At 34.5% G+C, this 23764-nt stretch overlaps 2 protein-coding genes and 1 long non-coding RNA gene across 3 annotated transcripts; 1 reads left to right on the forward strand and 2 right to left on the reverse strand.

Moving 5' to 3' along the window:
- The first annotated feature begins 511 nt into the window (after nt 1-511).
- Nucleotides 512-1424, forward strand: LOC123870484. Its single transcript, XM_045913811.1, has 2 exons — nt 512-529; nt 611-1424. The coding sequence occupies exons 1-2, from the start codon at nt 512-514 to the stop codon at nt 1274-1276; spliced, it is 684 nt and encodes a 227-aa protein (XP_045769767.1). The 3' UTR covers nt 1277-1424.
- A 21-nt stretch (nt 1425-1445) lies between these two features.
- On the reverse strand, nt 1446-4294 carry LOC123870530 (asparagine synthetase [glutamine-hydrolyzing]). The gene is made up of 2 exons (XM_045913877.1): nt 3947-4294; nt 1446-3223 (listed from the first exon to the last, which is right to left on the reverse strand). Exon 2 carries the CDS (start codon nt 3215-3217, stop codon nt 1562-1564), a length of 1656 nt encoding a protein of 551 aa, XP_045769833.1. The 5' UTR covers nt 3218-3223; nt 3947-4294; the 3' UTR covers nt 1446-1561.
- An 18775-nt stretch (nt 4295-23069) lies between these two features.
- On the reverse strand, nt 23070-23759 carry LOC123870077. The gene is made up of 2 exons (XR_006797000.1): nt 23617-23759; nt 23070-23309 (listed from the first exon to the last, which is right to left on the reverse strand). It is a non-coding gene; the product is annotated as an uncharacterized LOC123870077 (long non-coding RNA).
- Between the last annotated feature and the right edge of the window lie 5 nt (nt 23760-23764).

Consider the following 23764-nt stretch of genomic DNA (forward strand, 5'->3'; position numbering starts at 1 on the left):
TGGCTTTAGCTTTTTTCATATTTTATATTTGTGCATAAGCATCATTCATGCAATATTGGTAAATGATAGGTATTATTATACAATTACTAAGCGACCTCCATACTCGTTTGGGTTGATAACCCCTATCTATTATATCATTGGATAAACCCCAAACCCTATGAAGATTGGACCTTTTAATTCCATTTTTATGATCTTTTATATAAATTATCCAGTTCTCTTTTTAAATTTTTAAAATTATCCTGAAAGAACAAGTGTTTTTCACTTTTACATTTGTATATTTTACTAGTTTTAAGTGCTTTACTCATAAATATATTATTATTAGATGTTTTTTAACATATTTTTTTTTGGATTCTAATCAGTAATGACGGCACACTGACGGCACAGCCCTTATAAATGCCTTATAATATCTCTATGGTTGCCTGTAATTCGATGATTTGAAACCATTTTGACACGTAATAATATAGGCAAAAAAAATATATGATACAAAATGAAATGAAATGAAATAGAAAAAATGATGACCGACCCATTGGTATCGATCACGCAATAAAATGATAAAATGCATTTGCTTATCGACATGTAAGTACGTACCTAATGGAAAGCACTTAGTTAGAATGCTCTTGACACCAAGATGTGGAAAATAATACCTGATGATACCACTGAGCCGGCCGAACTGCGAGAATTGAAACTGGAACTAGCCAATAACACATGCAAATGTAAATTATGTGCTATTCATAATAATTCATTGCTGGATATTGGTTTCGGGTGCTACGACAAGGAAGTTCAGGTGAAAAACAGCAAAAGTTTTAAAGACCGATTCCCTCAGACTCTGTTTGGTACTAAATCTCTTACAAATGATCTTACTTTTCGCAAAGATACCTTCTGTCCCGATTGCCACATCGCCATGGTTATGAATTTATTATCAAGCAAAGAAGCAAGAGTATTGAAAGATGAAGAGTCTGAAACCAAATCGGAAATGTTTAGTTGTGATAAATCAACCGAAAGAGCCGTTGTATTTGCTGAAAAAACTACGTCTACAAAAGAGGAACTGAAAGGTCATTCCGAATTATCCCTATGCGACATGATGAGTGAATATTCTACGGATATGTCAACTTACTTTACTCGAAATCGAAAACGAAACAATGAAAAGGTGACTTTTGAAGAAATTCCTATACAAAAACCGAAAGTCCCGGTAATATCGCGGAACTGCCTTTGCTTGGAGAACTTTGTTAATTCTATTAGGCCGCCATTGGCTTATGGCGTCATGCGTTTTAAGTAGCTGGAATAATTTCCACATAAAAATCCGTCTTGATAATACAAAAATATCCTACCTACTGCTTAAAGTTATGCTTGGGTATATGAAGCATCAGCTGGTGTCATTTAGTAATTTGTCTGGTTACTAGTAGTATAAAAAAAAATCAAGGTAAATCAGAAATAAATTTTCAACAAATATAAAATATTTTTATTTTCGTCTTATTTTAACGTGTTATTTAAAGACAATTTTACAAATAAATACTAAATTATCATCGGAGAAAATACACACAATTTTGTTATTAAAATAAATTTATGAAGCAGCGTAATGTTTGATAAATCTGGCTGAGGGGTCGGAGACTTGCACCCATTTTGGCATCCAGTAGTATGGAGTGAAGTTATACTGGCCAGGGAAGGATTTCTCAAACACGTACCGGTAATATTTAGACTCGGCAGTACTCGGTTGCAGTCCAGGGAAACGTAAGTTGTTTTCAGGCAACCTTTCTTTAATCACTTCTTCTATTATTGTAAATAATGATTTTTTTACTGAAGCTACACCATCGCTGAATGCCTCTTTATGTCTGTATAAAATCGAATCTGGCAATAGACCACTTTTGGCGAAACTTTTCCGCAGCAAATGCTTTTCGACTCCGTTCTGAGGTTGGCGGAAGGTAGGTTCTATACTTAGATAGTGGCTTGTAAATTGAATGTCTAAAAATGGTACTCTAAGTTCTAAACTAAACGCACTAGTCGTTCGATCTGCTCTTAATCCATCGTACAAGTAAATATCTGAAAGCAATCTTATGCTTTCCTCGTGTGCAGCTGTTTCGTTTGGAGCATCTCGGAAATAAATATAGCCTTGCGCTAACTCATCGGCACCCTCCCCACTGAACACAACAGTGGTATCGGTGTTCTCCTTTATATATTTCGAGAGAAGATACATCGGCAAACTCGCACGTATTGTTGTAATGTCAAACGATTCTAAATGATAAATTACGTTGTCTAACGCTTCTCTAACATCATTTTCGTCAAATTTGACTTCATGGTGTTCTGTCCCGAGGTAGTCGGCGACCGTGCGAGCGGCAATCAGATCAGGCGAATCTCCCATTCCGATTGCAAACGTTTGTATTTTATATGGCAATTTATGTACCTTAGCTAGCTTCACAACTAAAGCGGTAATAAGTGAAGAGTCTAGTCCTCCACTAAGAAGGCAGCCAATACGTCTATCCGACATTAGTCTCTTTTTGCAAGCTGCCTCCAATAGATGGGCAGTTTTCTCGTACACATTGAATTTGGAAAGTTCATTTTCTGACACAAATGGGATGAATCGCGGCGGCATCCCTGGTTTGAAATATTGCTCCGTATGATTATGTTTTACTTTTCCATCTTCTAAAATGTCCCATTCCTCGAAATGGCCAGGTGGGAACTGTCCCAAAGTAGATTTTTCGCCCGCTTTCTGTTTAATTCCAATAAGACCTTTAGCTTCCGAACAGATTGCCATGATTCCTTTTTCGTCATCTTGTAGTTTAAACAGAGGTCTTACACCGTATGGATCTCTTGCGATATAAACTTTTCTCTTCTCGCCGTCAACTAGACAAAAAGCAAAAACTCCATCGAGTCGTTTTACAGCGTCGGCGATTCCAAAATTCTCATAGTTGTGAATGATGGCTTCTACATCGCAGTTAGTTTCATATGGATAGTGGTATTGTTCGCGTAATCTATTAAAGTTGTAGATTTCGCCGTTGCAGATGAGAGTGATGCGAGGATAGCGATGTAGCCGCATGGGTTGCATGCCGTGTAGCCCGTCCACGATGGCCAGCCTCTGGAAGCCCAGTATGGCGAGAGGCTCCCTCGCGTCTTGTTCAATGCGCCATGCGTCTGGTCCTCGATGGTTGATCGCGGTAAAACATTTGAGACACGTCGCGGTCAAGCCGCCTTCAACTCCAAACGTTGCCCAAATTCCGCACATGATGTCCTGAAATAAAACGAAGAAGGTAAAAATTAGTAAACTGTCTACGTAGTGGTACGTATTATTAATATTTTTAATACTAATTATTATTACTAACGAGGTTATAACACAACGTTTAAAAAACACAGAAAACATAATACCTACCCAGTTATAGAAAATAAATGTGTTTTCTAAAACCTATTGTCGAACGAATTGTGATGAATTAAAATACATAATCATCCAAATTGAAAACGTAGACTCACTTTTATGCTTAGAGGTCAAATTGAATATCTAAAAGTTACCCAGACTTAGAATTTAAATTTGAATTGAGTACCTAAGCTTTATTCGAGCTGAGCAATAAATTATAACAAAAAAACCAACTCGTCGAATAAAATTCTCAGCTTCCGTCTGTGAATTTTAATTATATGCCCACGACCCACGTGTTATGACTACATTATAACCAAGCTAAGCGGACTTCGCCAGATTAATATATTCTTATCTAAGTAAAGTACATTATAAAAAGAAAACAAAGTGGAAATATCTTTTTCTGTTGTAAAGTTGTTACCTACCTACCCATAATTTAATTAAGTAGGTACTATAAAATATTTTAATAGCACACAACAGCCACCCTCGCAATCAAATTCTAGGCAGGTAGGTATATGGTGCAGTGGTTTTTAATAATTTTGTGTGTGACCTATAATAAAAGCCCGGTAAAAATATCAAGATAGAAAAAAAAAATATAACCCTTACCTTTCTATAAATGCAATTTATATTTTGTGCACTTCATAAAAACTTCTCTAAAAATATAGTTCCTATCGTGGCAGAAATATTTCGCCGACTGGGAGCTGTCAGAGTCTCGTGGTCGTATATGTTTCCGCGTATTCTGAATCTAATTCGATTTTAATGGAAATATCACTTAACTAATTTCATTACTAGTTTATAAATATTAGGATACGGAGACACTATTCACGAATTAAATTGTAATAACACTATTCTCATATTCTGTGATGATTTAGGCGTATCGATTGAAGCGGTGCAGAAAACCTTGCATGACGATTTACGCCGACTGTCTCCGAGTGTGTGCTAAGGAAGTCTTTACTCTTTTGAACCAGTATACAAAACACAGATGCGATAGCATGAGTTCGTTACTAACACGAAGGAGAGAGACAGCCTCATATCATTATCAGCTCAATTTATACCGATGAATGCCATAGTAACGCATTGTTGCATCATTCAATAGAACCGCTGATAATAATACTGCCTGCTCAGTATGTTGCCACTGCTATGAACTCCATAGGATTCGTATACGTCTGGTTATCGGTAAAATTTTAAATAAGTATGTATTATTTTTGAAAAATCTTATATAGTAATATAGGTAGATAGGATGGTCGAAATAGGTACTACTTCGACCTTATTCGACCATCCTCAAATAGTGAATTACCACCTTAATAGTTAAATAAAATAAAAATTGGTTGGGCTTTACCGTTTACCTAACTGCAGTATTATGTGATCGATTTTAAATTTGTTTATGCATTTAGTTGTGTTTTATGAGAATTTGCGATAATAATTAATGCTCATTGGTAACTAATTTGCTAACATAATAATTCAGGGGTCTTTTCCCAAAAGTTCGTTTGCCCTAGGTAAATACCTAATTTCCTAATAATTGCTTATCTAGGTAGGTACTTCGGCTAAGTTGCGGCGCCGACGATCTGTGTTAGAAGAAACCCAGTCTCATAAAGATAGGTAGGTCTATTAAAAAACATTGGTTTGATAAAACTATACCGATTTAAAAACGGTAGACGTATCTACATACTGAACACTATCTTAACGTTGGTAAGTAGTCAATATTTAAACAGCTGTTTGAGATATCCAACTCTGATCACGTAAAACCGGATAAGGCCAAGGATGAATAATTTTGGTAACTAAAAGTCAAGGTGATTACAATGTTAATGGTAACCAGATAAAAATATTTATGGCGACCAGATGAACCAGGTTCATTAGGTGTATACTGCATGTTTCAAATTCTTCGTCATGACGGGTTGCAGAGGGAACTAGGCCGCTCCGGCCGTCGTGGCCGTTATTCGTAGGATACGATGCTCTATGATAGATAACTTATGCATCTGTGTTGTTACGATCGACTTGCACATTTCAATGCACATGGTATTTGCTGCGGATCTTCTAATAGGTAGGTAAGGAAGCTTATGCGATCGTGCTCATGAATGACTAGCTCTTGTGGGATGCCTGCGCAATCGATGTCAGCAATAACGCCCATTTGAAAATTTGCATAGATACCTAACCAATTCATTTTATGCACGAACAATGAATGCGTTAAACATAATTCAAACTCCAATAATAATAATTATTATTTCAACTAGAAGATGCCGGCTTTTCAATTTTCCGGGATAAAATCCCTATACTAGTCTCAGAGATGCAAGTTATCCCTGATGTACCCCCTTACCTTTGTCAAAATCGGTTAAACGGATGGGCCTTTAAAAATCTCGTGGGAACTCCTTGATTTTCCAGGATTAAAAGTATACTGTCTAAGTCTATGTCTATCTCAGGAACGCAGGAACGCAAGATATCTCGGTTCTTTTTGTCAAAATCGGTTAAATGAATGGACCGTACAAAGGTAACAGGCAGACAGACACATTTTCGTATTTATTATATGAATATGGATGTGGACAAAATAGCTATGCTTTATGATTATGACTAACTTTTAATGACAAGCGACATTATGTTATCTGTTACAATCGTCTGATAATAATAATACTATGTCTAACTTTCTAAGTGCCCTTAATGTCTTCTTGATTGTATATTGTACCGAAATATTAAACCGCTTTGTGGTGTGATAGTGGTGATAATGCCGTTAGCACGGTAATATTATCTATCCGTTAGATCCGCTTGAATTTGATTACCCTTAGCTTGTCAGACTTAAAAGCACCCGAAGGGTGCCAACGGTACTCTATTATTAAGCCTCTGTTGTCCGTCCGTCCGTCCATCCGTGTCCGTTCATCCGTCTGTCCGTGCATCCGTCTGTCCGTCCGTCTGTCTGTCAGCGGGCTGTATCTCGTGAACTATAATAGGTAGAGACTTGAAACTTTCACAGAATGTGTTTTTCTATTACTAGTTTAACAATAAATTAAATAAAAATTTTGAAATGGCCATCATGAAAATTAAAAAAAAAATTTAAAAGTGCAATTCCTAAACAAGCGTTTATTGAGTTCTGACAAATAAAAATTAATTTTAACTTAACGAAATTACTCTATCGAAAATAATATGTACCAGTGTACCTACCTATTACTATTATCGTACATAACACAACAAACAAAGGTAGAATAATATTTTATACAATAAATAAAATAATTATAAGTTAGGTAGTAATAACGTGTTTCTAGTTTCTGTTGTGGACATGTTCGTATATCTCGTGGCCTGTTCCAATAGCGCCTACGGCACCCAATCCGTGTTTCTGCAATAATGAAAAATGTATTAAGTATTTTAGAGATAATTGATAAAAGAAATATTTTGTTGTATAACTGACATTGAGACTAAACCAGACCAAATTGGTTGGCTTGGACATCAAGAGAGGATTGGTAGGGAAACACCCTGGACGCGTTAGGTAGGTATCGTTGGATGGACAAACACAACGACCTGACTCTTTAAACCGATCGACTTGAAGAGTCAGGTGACAAGACAGGCATCAGTGGCAGCTTCCAATGTAGAAGGCCAAGGTAGAGAGACAGGCCAGCGAAGTAATTAAATAGTAGGTAATTTTGAAGACAAAGTTGTATGGAAGCACTCTGCTTAGCATTCAGCTGTCCACAAGCTGATATCATCATAGATAGATAGATAGATAGATGAAATCTTTATTGCACACAATAACATGAAAAGGAACACAACACAAAAAGAAGGAAACAGAAGAAGCAATTGTGTTCCTTGCCCATTACCATTTCAGCTTCGCAAACCACTAAGCTATTTCGGTTAATGTTTCTGATTTGGTAACGTAGAGAAACTTTAAGCATAACACTCTCCATGGCCCGCTGAGTGACTGAGATTTATTATGAGGCCCATTGTTAGGTTTCGGATCCATATTATGTCTTCATTGGCAACACGCACTGTTCAAAGATGGTCTTCAAGCATTTGAATTTCCTATGAATTAAGTGATCCAATAATCACTTACAATAATTTTACCGCCCTTTTTGATAACGCTGCCGGCACCGCCTTTTGGATTTGCTTGTATCCCACTGAAGAATGCCATCATTGAGAAAATAATCACAAATAAGTTTAAAACCTTCATTTCAGATTTGACCGATTTAGAAAATAAAATCTAAGTTACAGCTATAATCACAGAAACCAAACAGAGGAATGATGTGCATTTACAATACATTCGGAATATATATTGCTTGCTGACGAGTTTGTACGTGCTTGTAGTTTACATTTGCATCCCAAGTAGTTAGTAGGTAGGTATATGTAAGCTGTGTTTGTAAGCTTCCATTCGTACATATGATGCCGTAACACCCGTAGTTTACCCACTAGCGTCATAGTTTGTGACTAACGTATTAATGCATTCTATCGCCTTACAATCATCATTGAAAAAAAAAATGTTACACACTACGCGACTTGATTGCAAACATGAAGTTGTAAAAAAATAATGTTATGTAAAGGAATTCCCTTATCTACATATACTTAAGTATCGGGAAGTGGGGCACACCTTCAAGTAGCTTTGACGCACGGGTTTTCCAAAATAGAAATTCATTTTTTTTAGGAAACCGTGAAAACATAATATTTATTACTTATACTAATAAATAATATATTGAAGTTAAACAGTACTAAAACCGATAGATATAAGTGGTAACATTGTTTTTCTGTCGCTTGGTGTATTTTAACATTGTATACGATATTTATATCTATGAACTCAAAAATTTTTTCTCTTTCATTTTGATATCCCACTCGATACAATAGCAAAAATGTCCGTTAGGTAGATTTTTTCGTATAAAATTAAGCCTACGTCACAAGGACCATAATAAGGAATCGATTGACACGTCATTAATCAAAATCGGCTCGGTAGTTTAGGCGCTACGGTGGAACATGAAATACAAACCTACATAAGTACATACATACATGGTACATACATACATAGATTGCTAAAATCATAACCCTTCCTTTTGGTTTTGCCTTAGTCGGGTAAACACGTTCTGATAGAATCTATCTACAACTCTGCGAGATTAGCTATAAGATTTTTCTGCAGTCAAAGCGGCACATATTAGGTTGATGCACCTTTTAGTTTCTATTGTGAACAAGATTGTGGACGAGAACCTCGTCATAGTTGAGATAAGCAGGTAGGTCCTTAAGAATCTTTGGCTGACTATTTTCCATTTAAATTGTGCCCCTTTATTCCCTTTGTATTAAAATGCTTTTCTCAAAAATCCCCTTGATTGTTTAGTCAGAATTTTCTACGTTAAAAAAAATTTTCAAAAGAAAAATAAAACCCAATTCAAAAACCAAAAACACTAAAAAGTAGAAAATAATTTTTGTTTAGCTACACATGTAATGTACCTAGGTATGAAGTCGAGCGAGCATATTAAAACAAAATTAGAAATCCAAGAGTGAAGCTCGCCCGACTTCATACCTAGGTACATTACATGTGTAGCTAAACAAAAATTATTTTCTACTTTTTAGTGTTTTTGGTTTTTGAAGTCGGTTTTATTTTTCTTTTGAAATTTTTTTATTTCACAATTTTTAGTGGCCCACTGTACTATAATATGCTATGCCCAGTTAAAACCCTACTGTTTACTAAGCTATTACAGTGATCGCGAGCAATTTGCTCCTATCTATTGAGGAGTTCTGTTCTCCATCTCCGAAGATATTCATCAGATCTTCACCAAATTTATATGGGACCAACTGCACAGTATACTCTTTCAAACAAAAAAAAAAATTCCAAATCGGCCCAGGGGTCTTTGAGTAATCGGGGAACATACATAAAAAAAAAAAAAAATAGAAAAGAAGCGCAGAGAAATTCTATGAATACGAAATATTTCAAAGTTATCAATTTATTTCCATATTTTCAAAGGTACTTACGTAGGTACTCTTACATGAATAAGTGTGATTAAGGACATCCTAATAAATACACATTATTATAACATGGGTAATGATAAGGATAGTGATATATCAAACCTTTGTTTATTAACTTGGGCATTACTTAATAGTACTAATTAATGTGGTATTATTACAGACTACCTAGGTTCATGCATCTATATGATAGAATACCAAAAAAAAGTAGGTACTTTTCTACTATAAGTAAGCTATAGAAATCTCTCTTCGCAAAATTAACACCGATTCGAGATTTTCCTTTGACGTATTTCAATTCCAATACCTACTTATTCCTTTGTCTGTAATTTTGCTAATTTGGTCACGTAGCTTTAACAGAGGATAAGATAATCGAATGAGGGGTTTCCTCAAGGTAAAGTAGACGTTTAAAATACTGCTATTGTTCAGCCCCAGTGTAAATATTTCTAGATTTAGCCCGCCCCGGTTTCACCCGGATGGGCTTACCTGTTATATTGATAAATGAAATATATTATCTACAATACATAAAAGTCTCATGAAAGTGAAACCCATAAATTGCGAGGTATCTAAGAACCATTTTTTTTTTTACCGAAACCGAGCCTGCTGAGGAATAGGGAATAAAAATGTATGTGAGTGTTTCTTATAAATTATGGTTAAAAATCTAATTTTTGTTAAGTTACACACTGATCGCCATCGATTTGCTGTTACCCGCGGCTAACAAGTTCCAGTTCAGAAATTCTGAAGCATTCAGTAAACTAAATAAAATAAGTATTTTTTTTAAGTTAAACGGTTTCATGGGATAAAAAGAATAATGATGCAGATAATGTAGGTACCAGGTACCTACTAAAAGCTAAAGAAATAATTAGGTAGGTGCCAGTGGAGAGCATATTTTATCAGACTAAAATAAAATCGCGGGGCGCGTCGAATTTCTATTTATTTATGTAATATAGGTAATATTATCATAGGTAGACCAATCCGTGCATAAACCACTGCGTACAGTGATAAATGGATTAGATACCTATATTGTTAAAGAAAAGTATCCTCTAACAATACGTGTGCACTCTGAGAAAATGCTTATTCAAATTTCTAACGAGAGAGAAAATAAAATGACGGCAAAGTAAGACGGCGAGACAGGTGGAAGAAAATGTTATATAGGTACTTAGAATATGACATTATTTTTAATGCCAGTAAATATTTTTTTTTATAACAGGGCCACCGAGAAAAAACAATACTAGAATATTTCCCTAAAAACAAGCTTTGGTTTCAGGGTAGTGCTTAAATATCTACCTACTCGTTGGAAAAATAACTGCTTGAGTGAAAATCTAAACAGCCAAACTCCGAACTTATAAAAATACAACCTCGGTCTGAATATTTACGAGTAAATCTCGGAACGGAGTGAGGTATTTTTTTAAGTTTTGGTGGTTTCATATTTTCATGATGAGTTAGTTCTCTTTGTTGTTAAAATTTTAGTTTAAAAGTTTCATCGATATATTCTAAATCAAGGTGGTATATTACTTTTTGTCAGTTGTTGCGCAATGCGCTTAGGTACTCGTAGGTATAGGTACCTACTGTTTTTTGGTTATTTCCAGGTTGGGAAGTTTATCGCAAATGTAAATAAAATTTAAATAATCACACTAATATTATAAAGGCTAAAGTTTGTGTGTATGTGTGTGTGTGTATGTTTATTACTCCTCCACGCAAAAACTACTAGACGGATTTGGCTGATATTTGGTATGGAGATAGATAAGATTAGCACATAGGCTAATTTTTATCCAGGGAAATCAAAGAGTTCGCACGGGATTTTGAAAAACCTAAATCCGCGCGGGCGAAGTCGTAGTCTATACTAATATTATAAAGAGGAAACCTTTGTATTTTTGTATGTTTGTATTGAATAGGAATCAAAAACTACTGGACTGATTTCAAAATTTCTTTTACCATTACTTAGAGGGATTCTTCCGAATCCGTATAGGCTATATTTTATCCCGGAAAATAGATAGGATCTTTCGTGGTAGTGTCCACCCGTGCGAAGCCGGGGCGGGTCGCTAGTTTAATATAAACTGTTAGGAGCTAGAGAATTTCTGAGAATTTTGTTTACTTGTATGTGCTTTGATAAAGTCGAGATGTTTTGTTCGATAATGGAATCTTGGGTATTCTTTGAAAATATGTAATGATGAAGAAAGTTTCTTACCAGCTTTTGTAGCATTGACTTTTAAATTAATTAACGTAGGTTTAGGTACATTGGGAGAATGAACCGGCTGATATGTCTTTCACAGTCTCAAAGAAAGATCTTTTATAGGAAGAATAATTAGATTTCAGTTGTTGAGGCTGTTGGAGCTTTTATTGAATTTCAACGTTCTTACTACAGTGATTAAATTATAATAAACTTGTTATTTCATATAACAGATAACGGCAGAATAGCTCATTGTTATTCAAGTGACATGGGAAGCGAGGTCACGGAATTTCTGATGTCATATTAACGTTTCACCGAGTCGTCACACTTGATGACAATCCGTTTTCTTTCAGGGGTTTTCTCTAGATAATATCTTAGCCCTTAATTAAGTACCAATATGATATTTTTGGATGATAGCCCAGTACCTAGTTAACAAATTAATTGACACCTTATTCATCAAAATCGGCCCAGTAGTTTAGGCGCTACGGTGGAACACACAGAATCTGGATACAAAAAAACATACGTATACATAAATAAGTACATAACCTTTCTTTTGGTTTTGCCGCAGTAGGGTAAAATACAAATAACAATCAAAAAGTATTCTATTTACTAGTCATCATGTTTATAAAATATACTTTTAGCCTCTCCGGTAAGATCCAATAGAAATACCTAATGTATTTCTCACGCATTCTCGTAATACTGAGCACTATAATTACCTACGGAAATTTTATATATGTACAATACTTAGAAAATATATAAATATCACGTAACAAAAGTTTTGGGTAAGGTCTGACGAAATCACAAACACAATCTTTATGATAAATTATTACACTTTTATTTCATATTTAAATTTATTAACTTTTACATTTGTGTCAAATAAATGTTGTTCCTCTTACGTTAGTATATTTTTGAATGTCGTCGTTTTAAAACCACTCTTACAGGTAACCTCTCCACGTTTATTAGCCACTCCCCTTTTTATCTTATCGTTATCGGCCAATCCAAATTGTACAATGAATAAACTTAGTGACTAATATACAAATCATCAAGCTCGTTTCACAAATCATCTAAGTAATAAAGATGTTTTCATCTTATATATTGATTACAAATATTATCCTTTATTATGCTACAATTCATCAACTAAAAACTATAAGAATTTTATATACAGTACGTTTATCGATCAGATGTTGAACAACTTCAGCCAATCAATGACGCCTTCTAATATGATGTTATGATTTGAGTGGCGCCAACTATGTTTTATAGATAATTAATATGGGCCAAGCTTACAGCTCGGCCATCCTGTTTTAAGCGAGTCTCATCGCTTTTAAAAAAAAATTAAAACTTAAGTAACATGTAAACTTCACAACCAAAATGACAAAGACTTAGTTCAACAAAACAAAAAAAAAATTAAGATAGTAATTAATTAAATTAATATTCTTGCTAACTTAACTAGAAGGAATATACAGTTTTATTGATACATTGGTATTGATTATGATTGCAACTTAATTTTAGAGCACTCGCAGCACCCCTTTCCATCCGATATAATTAGAAAATAGCAGATAAACTCAATTCAATTCCAAACTATTTACCCTCGCAACTTTACCTGCCAGTCTACAGTAGCACTCAAATTTAGCCTTTAATCTAAAATTCATTTTTCTGTTCTCTTCCGCTAATATTAAAATAAAAAGATGCAGACACTCTAAATTTATAAATAATTTTTCAAAAATCATAAAGATATCAAAAATTGCGAGACCAGTAGCAACTAAAGGAGGCCTCAATTTAATCAAAGAAGGTAGGTATATGCATAAAGTCCGAAGCATCAATTATAACTCACAAGCCAATATTTTACAGGAACACTCAATAGAGATTTGGGGATGAGCATGTAAAACTAATTACTAAAAACTACTTTAAAGGGTTTCAAGTATCTCAAAATAAATTGTTAAAAGTTCTGTTCCAACTAGACTCTCCTTCCCACTAAAGAATTATATAAGAAAACTGATGAACTATATTATATAAGTCAATTATACAAATTCAAAATATGTCTATTTGTTAGGAAAATACTATTAAAGTCCGTACATACACGCATCACTTTAAAGCTAAATCTCATAAATATGGTACACAAAACGAACATACCTATTATGCTACAATTACATAAAGCTAGGACTAATTATGGTATGTAAACTACCTAGCTCTACTACATAATGTACTTGCCGAAACTCATACTGGAGGAAAAATCTTTTACAAAGTTTAAAGTTTAATCAAACAGTGTCAAACACCATAGATATCTTAGCTAGATGTAGGTATAGTTTGTTAACGAATATAACGTGTTTTGACTTTTTATATTATTGTATAGTCACCATACCTTTAAAGATTATGTTTTCTTCTATATTTATATTTAGAATCGGGAGCGATTCTTAATATGAATATGTGTAAGTGAACTTCTTGTCCTTTTGATAAAATAAACTCTCTAAACTTAAAGTTAATCGCCGCCAGTTCTCGATTTAAATCACAAAACATTTTCATACACTTTCAACGCAATAGTTTTACGCACATATTTTCTTCTTCCCTTCTTATTGGAAAATCGCGGATTCCGAGCCTTGGCGCGTCTCTCTTCTACCGGGATACATATGTGATTGTCCTTATTTCCCTCCAGATCCAAATTTTTAATGACCCTTATCCTAGGGTTCTTTCCCTCCAGATCCAAATTTTTAATGACCCTTATCCTAGGGTCTACCTCCTTCCTCCTATAGGACTTTTTGTCCATAGCCCGTAACCTCGGGGCTTTCCTTCCTTGGGACTTTGTGTCCCTGACCCATACCTAGTTTTGGGTCTTTCTTTTCCTCATTTATTCATTTCCAACATCCTTGGATCCTGCAAACATAAAACACTTTGAGTAGACCGTTCATTTAATTTTGTTTCATAAGCATCCATCATAATACAATCCGACCTAAGAGAAGTAATTTTACTTGGTAACCTAGAAAACCTATTATCATTATTATAATTTAGTTTTCTCCAGTTCCGTACCCCTCGAAGGGTGCCTACGAGACCCTATTTTCTAAACCTCTGCTCTCCGTCCGTCTGTCCGTCTGCACGTGCGTCACGGCCTGAACCGTGAACGGCGTATCGTGAACCGTGATAGTTAGAGAGTTGAAAGGAACGTGATTACGGATGTATGAAAATCCTATGCCTGGTTGCTTCCAATTCAAACTTTTTCTTTTAATGCAGATTACGCTTCCCATATTTCTTACAATTACCTATTGTTTTTTTTTTTTTTTTTTCCTAGCAAAATCCACATTCTGAAGTACTAATGGACAATGTTAAACAAACGCCAGGGTACAGTAGTTGCGTCACTTGTGCCTCTTAACCATATAATATCTACATGCAAAAAGAATCTTTGATTTATAATTTCACATGATACTTATATATTTTATTTTAGCCATAATATGCACCATATGGCGTACTTTGTCGTTTCGAGTAACATAAGCAGAACTACCAAATTCGACCCTGGGAACGACACAGTCGCGACTCGCCGCCGAATGATACCTATTAGTTTATCATTAATTCCTTTTCATAGAGAAAAGCGATATCAACATAATAGCAGGAAAAAAAATGAAATAAATATTCCGTTCGATACATCTCTATTCTCTACGACATCAAGATCTCTATCACAAGCTGATCGATCATAAAGATTAGAAGAAAGTAGGTACCTTATACATTATTTTATATGTTAACCGTAATGACCCGCATCTGTTCGATTTTCCTTTATTCGTTTCGTAAAAGATTCGTCCTCGTACGTCCATCATCATCATCATCGTCATCTACATCGTCATCATCATAAGGTCACTGTTGAACATAAACCTTCCCTAGTAAGCACCACACGTACTGTCCTCAGCCTTCCTCATTCAACCCCTGGTTCCTATTGATACAAACCACTAAACCCCCCCCCCATCAAATGTGTACCTATCTACATCCATCCATCATACCCAAATGCCGTGCTGGTTGATGTGACGAGCGACAAAGTGTTAACCTCTTCAATACCTCATGGAACTGTAGGAATAGCCATGGAAGACCTCCAAACCGAACGTTGATATTTTGTGTAAGTGGTCCCACGAGTCAAAAAAAAATATTCTTGTCCATAAAGGAACAAGCCACGATATAGATTCTTCTATCGGAACTTAAATATTCCAATCACTGCATGTATTCCAACTAATCAGTTTGCTACTGTATATTTGAAGTTGATAATAAATAAAAATGTTAGCTTAATTAAATTCCTATGATAATTCGATTTTTGGTGCATCAACCAGCTTCACCTATTATGTAAAATTAAATATATATATTTTTTTTAAATTACCGGCTGTACATTTTAAACTAACCTAATCAAAATATACTTTCTTACTAATAACTTAATCTTAAAAATTTTCCAGAGGATCCTTCCGCCTCAAATTAACTCAATGATAAAAATGAACAGGAAACTTTAAATGTTGTAAAATCCAGCCAATGCTTCGTACCTTGCCTTATTAATCCAATAGGTACTTCTTTGGATTTTGTCAAAACAAAATACTTTTACTTGTTGAGTGTATAATAAATAAATAATGTAATAAATCAATTAACTGTTAAAGCTAATAACTTTTACAGAAAGCGAACCTCATGATATCTCTTATGAGTTTTAAGCGTAAAATTACCACGCCGAAAACAAAACATGAGCTGACAGTATTCTTATTTGATATACATAATCCAGTAATACTATATCTATCTACATAATTCGTAAATATGTATGTATAGTTTGTAAGTTACTATTTCACTTTATGCTGTTTCAATGCTTTAAGTTATTATTTTTATCTTTGTCTCATTTTTTTAGTTTAGCCTCATTCTATTTTTAAACTTACTATTTCGCTATAATATTTACAAGTAACCTCATCGAAGACTACACGGTCTTCTGATAACCCAACAAGCATTTATCCAACAGCTATCGCTTTCACCCGAACGGAGGTTCCCTGAAATATACTGAGATAACAATACCTAGTTGACACATGGATGTACAAGAGCGGCAACAAGCTATGACCCCCTCTAGTCATAACTATATCTTTATGATTGTAACATTTCAAACAGTGAAAGTATGTATAAACGATTTCGTCCATAGGACATGCGCTCTAAAGAATGTTAATATAATTATCAGCAACTAAAAGCTTGAAGAAACTAATAGGTACAACTTGTCTTTGAAGTATGAAAATATGCACATTTATCAAGTATACCAGTTCATCAAACATTAAAGTACGCATTTATAAAATGATAACTCACTTATTAATCAAGATAACTACCTGTTTATCAAACCTACCCTACCAAATATAAATAACTACTCACCAAATGTAATACTTTATAACTTAAGTAAAAATATGAAACAAATGTGCATCAACCACATACATACACTCTTCAAATTCATCCATTTATCAAAATGTTATATAATATAACCATTCACCAAATCCATTATATACTTTGTTCATTAAATAGCTTAGTCAAACTTTACTCCACTTGCCACGATTGCAAATTTTCCAAAATAGTCAGCCGCAAACATTGCAGCTCATCTCACTTGATAATGCATCCCTCCCTCAGAAAAACAGGCATTAGGAATGTCTTTCCAAGACGCGCGAGAGACAGCCACCGTGGCTTTTCGCGAGATTTAATCCAAATTGAACTAATGCCTAAATAAATGTTTTAATTAGAGGGCGATTGCTTTTGCAACCTCTAACCGTCCAATCAAACACCGAAAGTATTCAATAATCCGAGACGTAAATAAAAAACCCGTCAGAACACCGTATTTATAAAAACAGAGACAAGAAAAAGATTCCTCCTCGCAATAGATCGCGTGACATCCAACAAGTGAATTATCGACTTTATTACACAACTTATCCTCAACATGTTTTACATCATTTCCTACAATTGAAATCTTTCTATTTTAAATACCCTAACTACAACTTCATAATCCAACCAAAAATCACACTAGATTTATCCCTCGGTCCCACATCTTTAATGCTTTTTTTTTCTGTTTCGGTAACTAAAACAAAAAAAATATATATATACTCATGTTATAAAACGTTGTCAAAGCTTTCCTGAACGCGCTAAATAAGCAAAAACATAAAATCAGGCGAAATGCCAGACCAGCCGAAAAACCTTCAATGCTTAATCAGCCTAAAAAAAAAATTATGATCACTATTCATATTATCATGAGATACTACCGGCGCTCCTAAGCGAAATTTATAAGGCACCGCATTTCGATTTTATCAAACAGACTGATCAATTTCGAGAGCACAACAAACGTGGTTTCCTGAGAGTTTCGTTAACTAAATGCATATCGAAACTGAACTATCGCGAAGCGAGTCAAGCGAGCGTGAAAATTTTTTTAAATATATTTCTGGGATAATGTCATGCCACAAACGCGAGCGTAGTGCAAAGATATTTGCCTAAAATTTCTTTCGTACAACAAAGAAAATAGTATTTTGGTAGTAGGTACTTATAATCGCGCCCTGCCCTAAGGGCAGTACTGTAGGTATATTACCATTAAAAAAAAACTTACTCTAATTTTAATAGAACATTTGCCAGGAATTTAACCCGCCAAGCGATGTTAATCCAATAAAAACAAAATCATATTGCATTTAAATGCGGCAGTACACAGTTAATTGCGTGAATACAGGTAAACAAAAAAAAAAAAACCCCGCTGCCCATATACTATACCTACCTGCTACTCGTAGTACTCAAATTATTGTGCCAGTATTAAAAGTAAATTAGCTGTTATCTAGCGTGGTAGACTACGGCCTAAACCCTTCTCATTCTGTGAGGAGACACTTGTTGCTCAGTAGTGGGCCGGCCATGGGTTGTTCATGGTGAGCTGTTATCAGCAAAGTTATGTTTGAAACTCAAACATTACGCGTTTCAAGTGGTAAAAATAGATAAATGAAAACATTTCTCCTCACTTTTGTAAAAAAAAAAAACACTTATTTATGCACCCCGTATTTTAAAACTATCTGACTACCTACCTACCATAATTTTAAATTTAGTTAAAGAATAACCAGATAAGATAAACCTACTTTTACACCCATTTTAGGATTTATATTTCTCAAAATGCTCAATTTATTAACCCTGGTCACTATTACTTTATTACAACGGATCACCTTCATTTTTATCAATTAACATTTTATATCCCCAATCACTTAGTAACCATTACAAGTAGAGACGGATTATTTCACTGGCAGGCGTAAAACGAAAAGCTATTTCATGTAACTTTTTCTACCTTATCCCAAAGCGGTTTACAAAAAATAATAATTTCACAAAACAACATTCAAGATGCCCAATGAGTGCTGTGTGATAATATCGCGTCACTGTGTGCTAGAAAAAGGAAAACATCTATCTATACAATGAGTGCAGCAAACGATTGAACCTAAATCCAGAACCTACCTTCCGTAAAACAAAACCACTATGTGAAAATAAATCCCTATCGTAACTCTTAACCAAACTAATTCGGCACACGATTACAAGTGTGAAGATTGAAATACCACGTTCCGTGAGATATTCACCTGTGAAATCATTTAATGAGAAATAAAACCCCGGCAGGACATAGTAGATACATCCTGAAAACTATTTAAAAGTAACAATAACGCCCATCATTAAGTAAACCACACTTTTTATATTGTTTAACACTATGTTCACTATCTATTCCATTGTACCCACGATACAGGATAACCTAGTGCGGGTACCACCACACAGACACAGGAAAATTGTACAAGACTGTATTTTGTAAATAAACATTTTTCATTTTTCATTGTAAAATAAGCCTTCTAAATACCTCAATGTTATTTAAACCACAATTTGAAGGTCGATCGCATTTGTATAACCAATATACAAGATGAATTATAAACATGTGGGTAATTCTAGGTATCATAACGTTATATAATTTCCATTCCAACTCGGAGCAAAGCTTTCTAACAAAATGATAACTAAATGTAGAACAAACAAAACGAAAACCCACACAAATAAAAAAAAATTACCATTAATAGGTATCAATAAAAATAAAATCATGGAAAGATCCTACCCGTTTATCCAGAAATCCTTTGATGCCATGACTAGGTACTTTGATATATTGAGGCCCAAATATTGGCCTTGTGCTCCAAAATGTCTGTGGTCTACTAGACCTCCACTTCTTTCTCGTTCCTCTGTATATTTCCACTTGTTTCTCTGAGTCGTGAGCGTGACAAGAAAATATTATATTTTCTTGATGTCCCTCTTCTGACCTTTTGGGTAAGGTCTGACGAAATCACAAACACAATCTTTATGATAAATTATTACACTTTTATTTCATATTTAAATTTATTAACTTTTACATTTGTGTCAAATAAATGTTGTTCCTCTTACGTTAGTATATTTTTGAATGTCGTCGTTTTAAAACCACTCTTACAGGTAACCTCTCCACGTTTATTAGCCACTCCCCTTTTTATCTTATCGTTATCGGCCAATCCAAATTGTACAATGAATAAACTTAGTGACTAATATACAAATCATCAAGCTCGTTTCACAAATCATCTAAGTAATAAAGATGTTTTCATCTTATATATTGATTACAAATATTATCCTTTATTATGCTACAATTCATCAACTAAAAACTATAAGAATTTTATATACAGTACGTTTATCGATCAGATGTTGAACAACTTCAGCCAATCAATGACGCCTTCTAATATGATGTTATGATTTGAGTGGCGCCAACTATGTTTTATAGATAATTAATATGGGCCAAGCTTACAAAAGGAAATAAAATTGAGTAATTTTATCACGATATAGTCGTAAATCTAAGTACATCTTGAAGTGGGTTTCATTTGTCATGGAAGGGCCCCGTGGCGATCTTTTTAGGAGGAAAACATTATGTAAATTGATTTTAAAGCATTTAAATTGTGGCTGATAGTACTGTACAGGTACATTGTTGTTCAGATTTGAAGCCTATAATATACTGAACTGGATTTTGCTACAAAAATATTAAAAAAGCTCAAAATAATGAAATTGTTCGCTATTTTCATTTTTGTCATGGCTGTATTTGCTCTGTTTTTTGGGTACAGCGACGCGGCTCCAAAAGTCAACGTGAACGCTATTAAAAAAGGAGGTAGAATTATTGTAAGTAAAAACAGTAGTTAGAATTATAGGAAAAAAACCGACAAGTGCGAGTCAGACTCGCGCACTTAGGGTTCTGTACTCGGGTAATTTTTCGACATTTTGGACGATAAATCAAAAACTATTATGCATAAAAATAAATAAAAATCTGTTTTAGAATGTACAGGTAAACCTCTTTCATAATATGATACCCCACTTGGTATAGTTATCTTACTTTGAAAACTGAAACACGTTTTTTTTTCCTGTGACGTAACCACAAATTCACGGTTTTCAGATTTATTCCATACCTTATAGGTTTCTTGACAGACACTGACGGGTGGACGGACAGACAGACAACAAAGTGATCCTATAAGTATTCCGTTTTTCCTTTTGAGGTACGGAACCCTAATAACATTAAGTTACTTACAAGTTATAGATAATAATTAAGTAAACCATATTATAATTGTTTCAGCAAAAGGGCCTTGAAGTGATAGAAGCTGTTGGGACGGTTCACACAATCTACAGTGACATCCGAGACAGACGCAAGGGATAAACTGTAGGGCTCGTTGAATTACCTACGAAAGCTCAAGGCATATTGCGGCAGAATCGAATATACAATAGGGATGATGACTACTAGTCAAATCAGTGACTTTTTATCAAACGTCAAAACACTCGCTTAGTAAGGGAGCTTGTATGAAATTCACAGATGTGACGTCATAATATTTGACCTAATTTGACGTACTTCTTTTAGTTTAAATAGATAATTTAAGAGGGCTCTCTCCGTCACTCGTTTCCACTCGTTTCATACAATCGTAGTTCCAATTTCATTTGAATATTAAGCAACCAAAGTCCATGAAATTTTGCAGACATATTCTAGAAACTAATATCTATGTCTGTGGTTTTCCAGATTTCTGTTAAAATATTCGGTTTCAAAGTTACGCGGTCTTGAAAATTTCATACAAATCTTTGAGCCCCTGTAATTTTAAAATTACATATTTTTAGAAAAATCTAAAATACCACAGACACAGATATTAGTTTCTAGATTATGTCTGCAAAATTTCATGGACTTTGGTTGATTAATATTCAAATGAAATTGGAACTACGATTGTATGAAACGAGTGACGGAGAGAGCCCTGTTAAAACGGTTAGCAAACTTAAACTAGCATCTAATGTGGATTTTACGAATTTTGGAAGACACTCTATTTAATTATTACCAAGAAATAAATTATTTTTGACATAAGCATCATCCCCATTATCTAATTGCCTGCGTGTGTAGTATAATTATTATAGTAGAAAGCGCCATATACGCGATGGAGCGTACGAAACATCTAACAGAATTACCACACGCTCTTTCATCTCACGCGCGATTTTTCGCTTGCGGAATTCCATGTGCAATTTTCCGCTTGCGGAATTTCGCTCGATTTGTTCCCGGACTTAAAGTTCACTTTACTTTGCAACATTTTAGAAAATACTTTTCGCTTTGTCTTTCTATAATGTGCCTTGAAGCTTAAAATGATGCACATCAGTAATTGATTTATAGGTACCTACTGGTGTATATAACATATACTATTGATAAAAACTGTAAATAAAGAATCACAGCCAATGATCCAATATTTTCATTTGATTTTTGCCCTTTCCTCTATCGGGATGACCGATTTGTCGGTTTGTTGATATAATTGATGTTGAAAATTGATATAGAAGGTATCTATACCAAGTAAAGACTTTATCGTTGACCTAACCCTGATGCTGTAGGAATCCTAAATCCTGGTGATCCCTGGGGTTTTTAAAGGATCATCCGTTTAAGTTTTCTACGTGGTACAGAAACACGTTGCATCCCGAGGACGGGCTATTCAAATAGGCTACTATCGTCCTCGGAAATCAAAAGTTTCCACGGGATTTTTAGAAACCTAAATCCACGCGGGTGAAGCTGCGGCCATCAGCTAGTAGAAAATAAATCTTTTGAATGTTTCAGTTTACATAAGCAAAGCCCTTTCATAATATGATACCCCGCTTGGTAAAGTTATCTTATTTTGAAAATTGAAAATACTACTTAATTTTATTTGTTCATGAACACAATTTTTTGTGATGTAAACAACACCTTCACGGTTTTCAGATTTTTTCCTTTACTTTTGCTATAAGACCTACCTATCTACCAAACATGATTCTAGGTCAACGGGCAGTACCTACCCTATAGGTTTTCTTGACAGACACGACAGACCGACAGACGGATAGACAGACTGACAAAAAAGTGGTTCCTTTTTTCCTTTTGAGGTAAGGAACTCTAAAAGTCGTGTTTTATAAAGTTGTCATAATCATCATAACACTGGACATCTACTGGACATCAAGTTGTACCGATTGTAAGCAAAGACGAGTTGCAGGCTGCGGCTCGCAAAATTTTTTGTTCGGAATGTTCTGATAGAGGTCGTTGCTTGCCATATCGTAAAATAGATGATTAAAAAATCGTTCACAAATAAATGGAAGGTAGGAAAACAAAAATAATAAAATAAAGAGTAGCTTTCTAATTACATTTTATTAAGTCCTTAATCAATGTTTTGGCAGTTAACATAAAACGAGGTAATTTATTATTAATAAATGGTTGCAGTGATAACTGATAATAATAATACATTAATTATTAATATTAATTAATAACGAAAAGTTTTCTAAACTTAATTTTCAGTTATGCCTGTTCCGAACTTGAGAATAAATTTCGTGAGCTGTCCCCGCTGCGCCGATCGCTCCAAGACCCTTTTTCTGAAAAAAAAAAATTAGAAATATTATTATTCTATTAAGATTCTAATATATCTAATAATGATATCACACTTAATATTATAAAGGAGAAAGTTTGTATGTGTGTGTGTGTGTATGTTTGTTACTCCTTCACGCAAAAACTACTGGACAGATTGGGCTGAAATTTAAAATAGAGATAGATTATACCATGGATTAGCACATAGGCTACTTTTTATCCCGGAAAATCAAAAAAATTCCCACGGGAATTTTACAAAACCTACAACCACGCGAACGAAGTCGCGGGTATCAGCTAGTAATTTATAAAACTTACAATAATTTTGCCGCCTTTCTTGATTGCACCTACGTTGACTTTTGGGGCAGCTTCGCTGTGACCCATTAGCAAAGCCAGCACTGCCATTATAAACACAAAAAGAGTTGACAGTTTCATTTTTATTTAGATTTTAACTATTAGCTTTACT

This window comes from Maniola jurtina, chromosome 12, assembly GCF_905333055.1.
Source record: "Maniola jurtina chromosome 12, ilManJurt1.1, whole genome shotgun sequence".
NCBI lineage: Eukaryota > Metazoa > Arthropoda > Insecta > Lepidoptera > Nymphalidae > Maniola > Maniola jurtina.

Coding starts and splice junctions, on each gene's coding strand:
- LOC123870530 (XM_045913877.1), bottom strand. CDS start 3,217: ATGTGCGGAATTTGGGCAACGTTTGGAGTTGAAGGCGGCTTGACCGCG.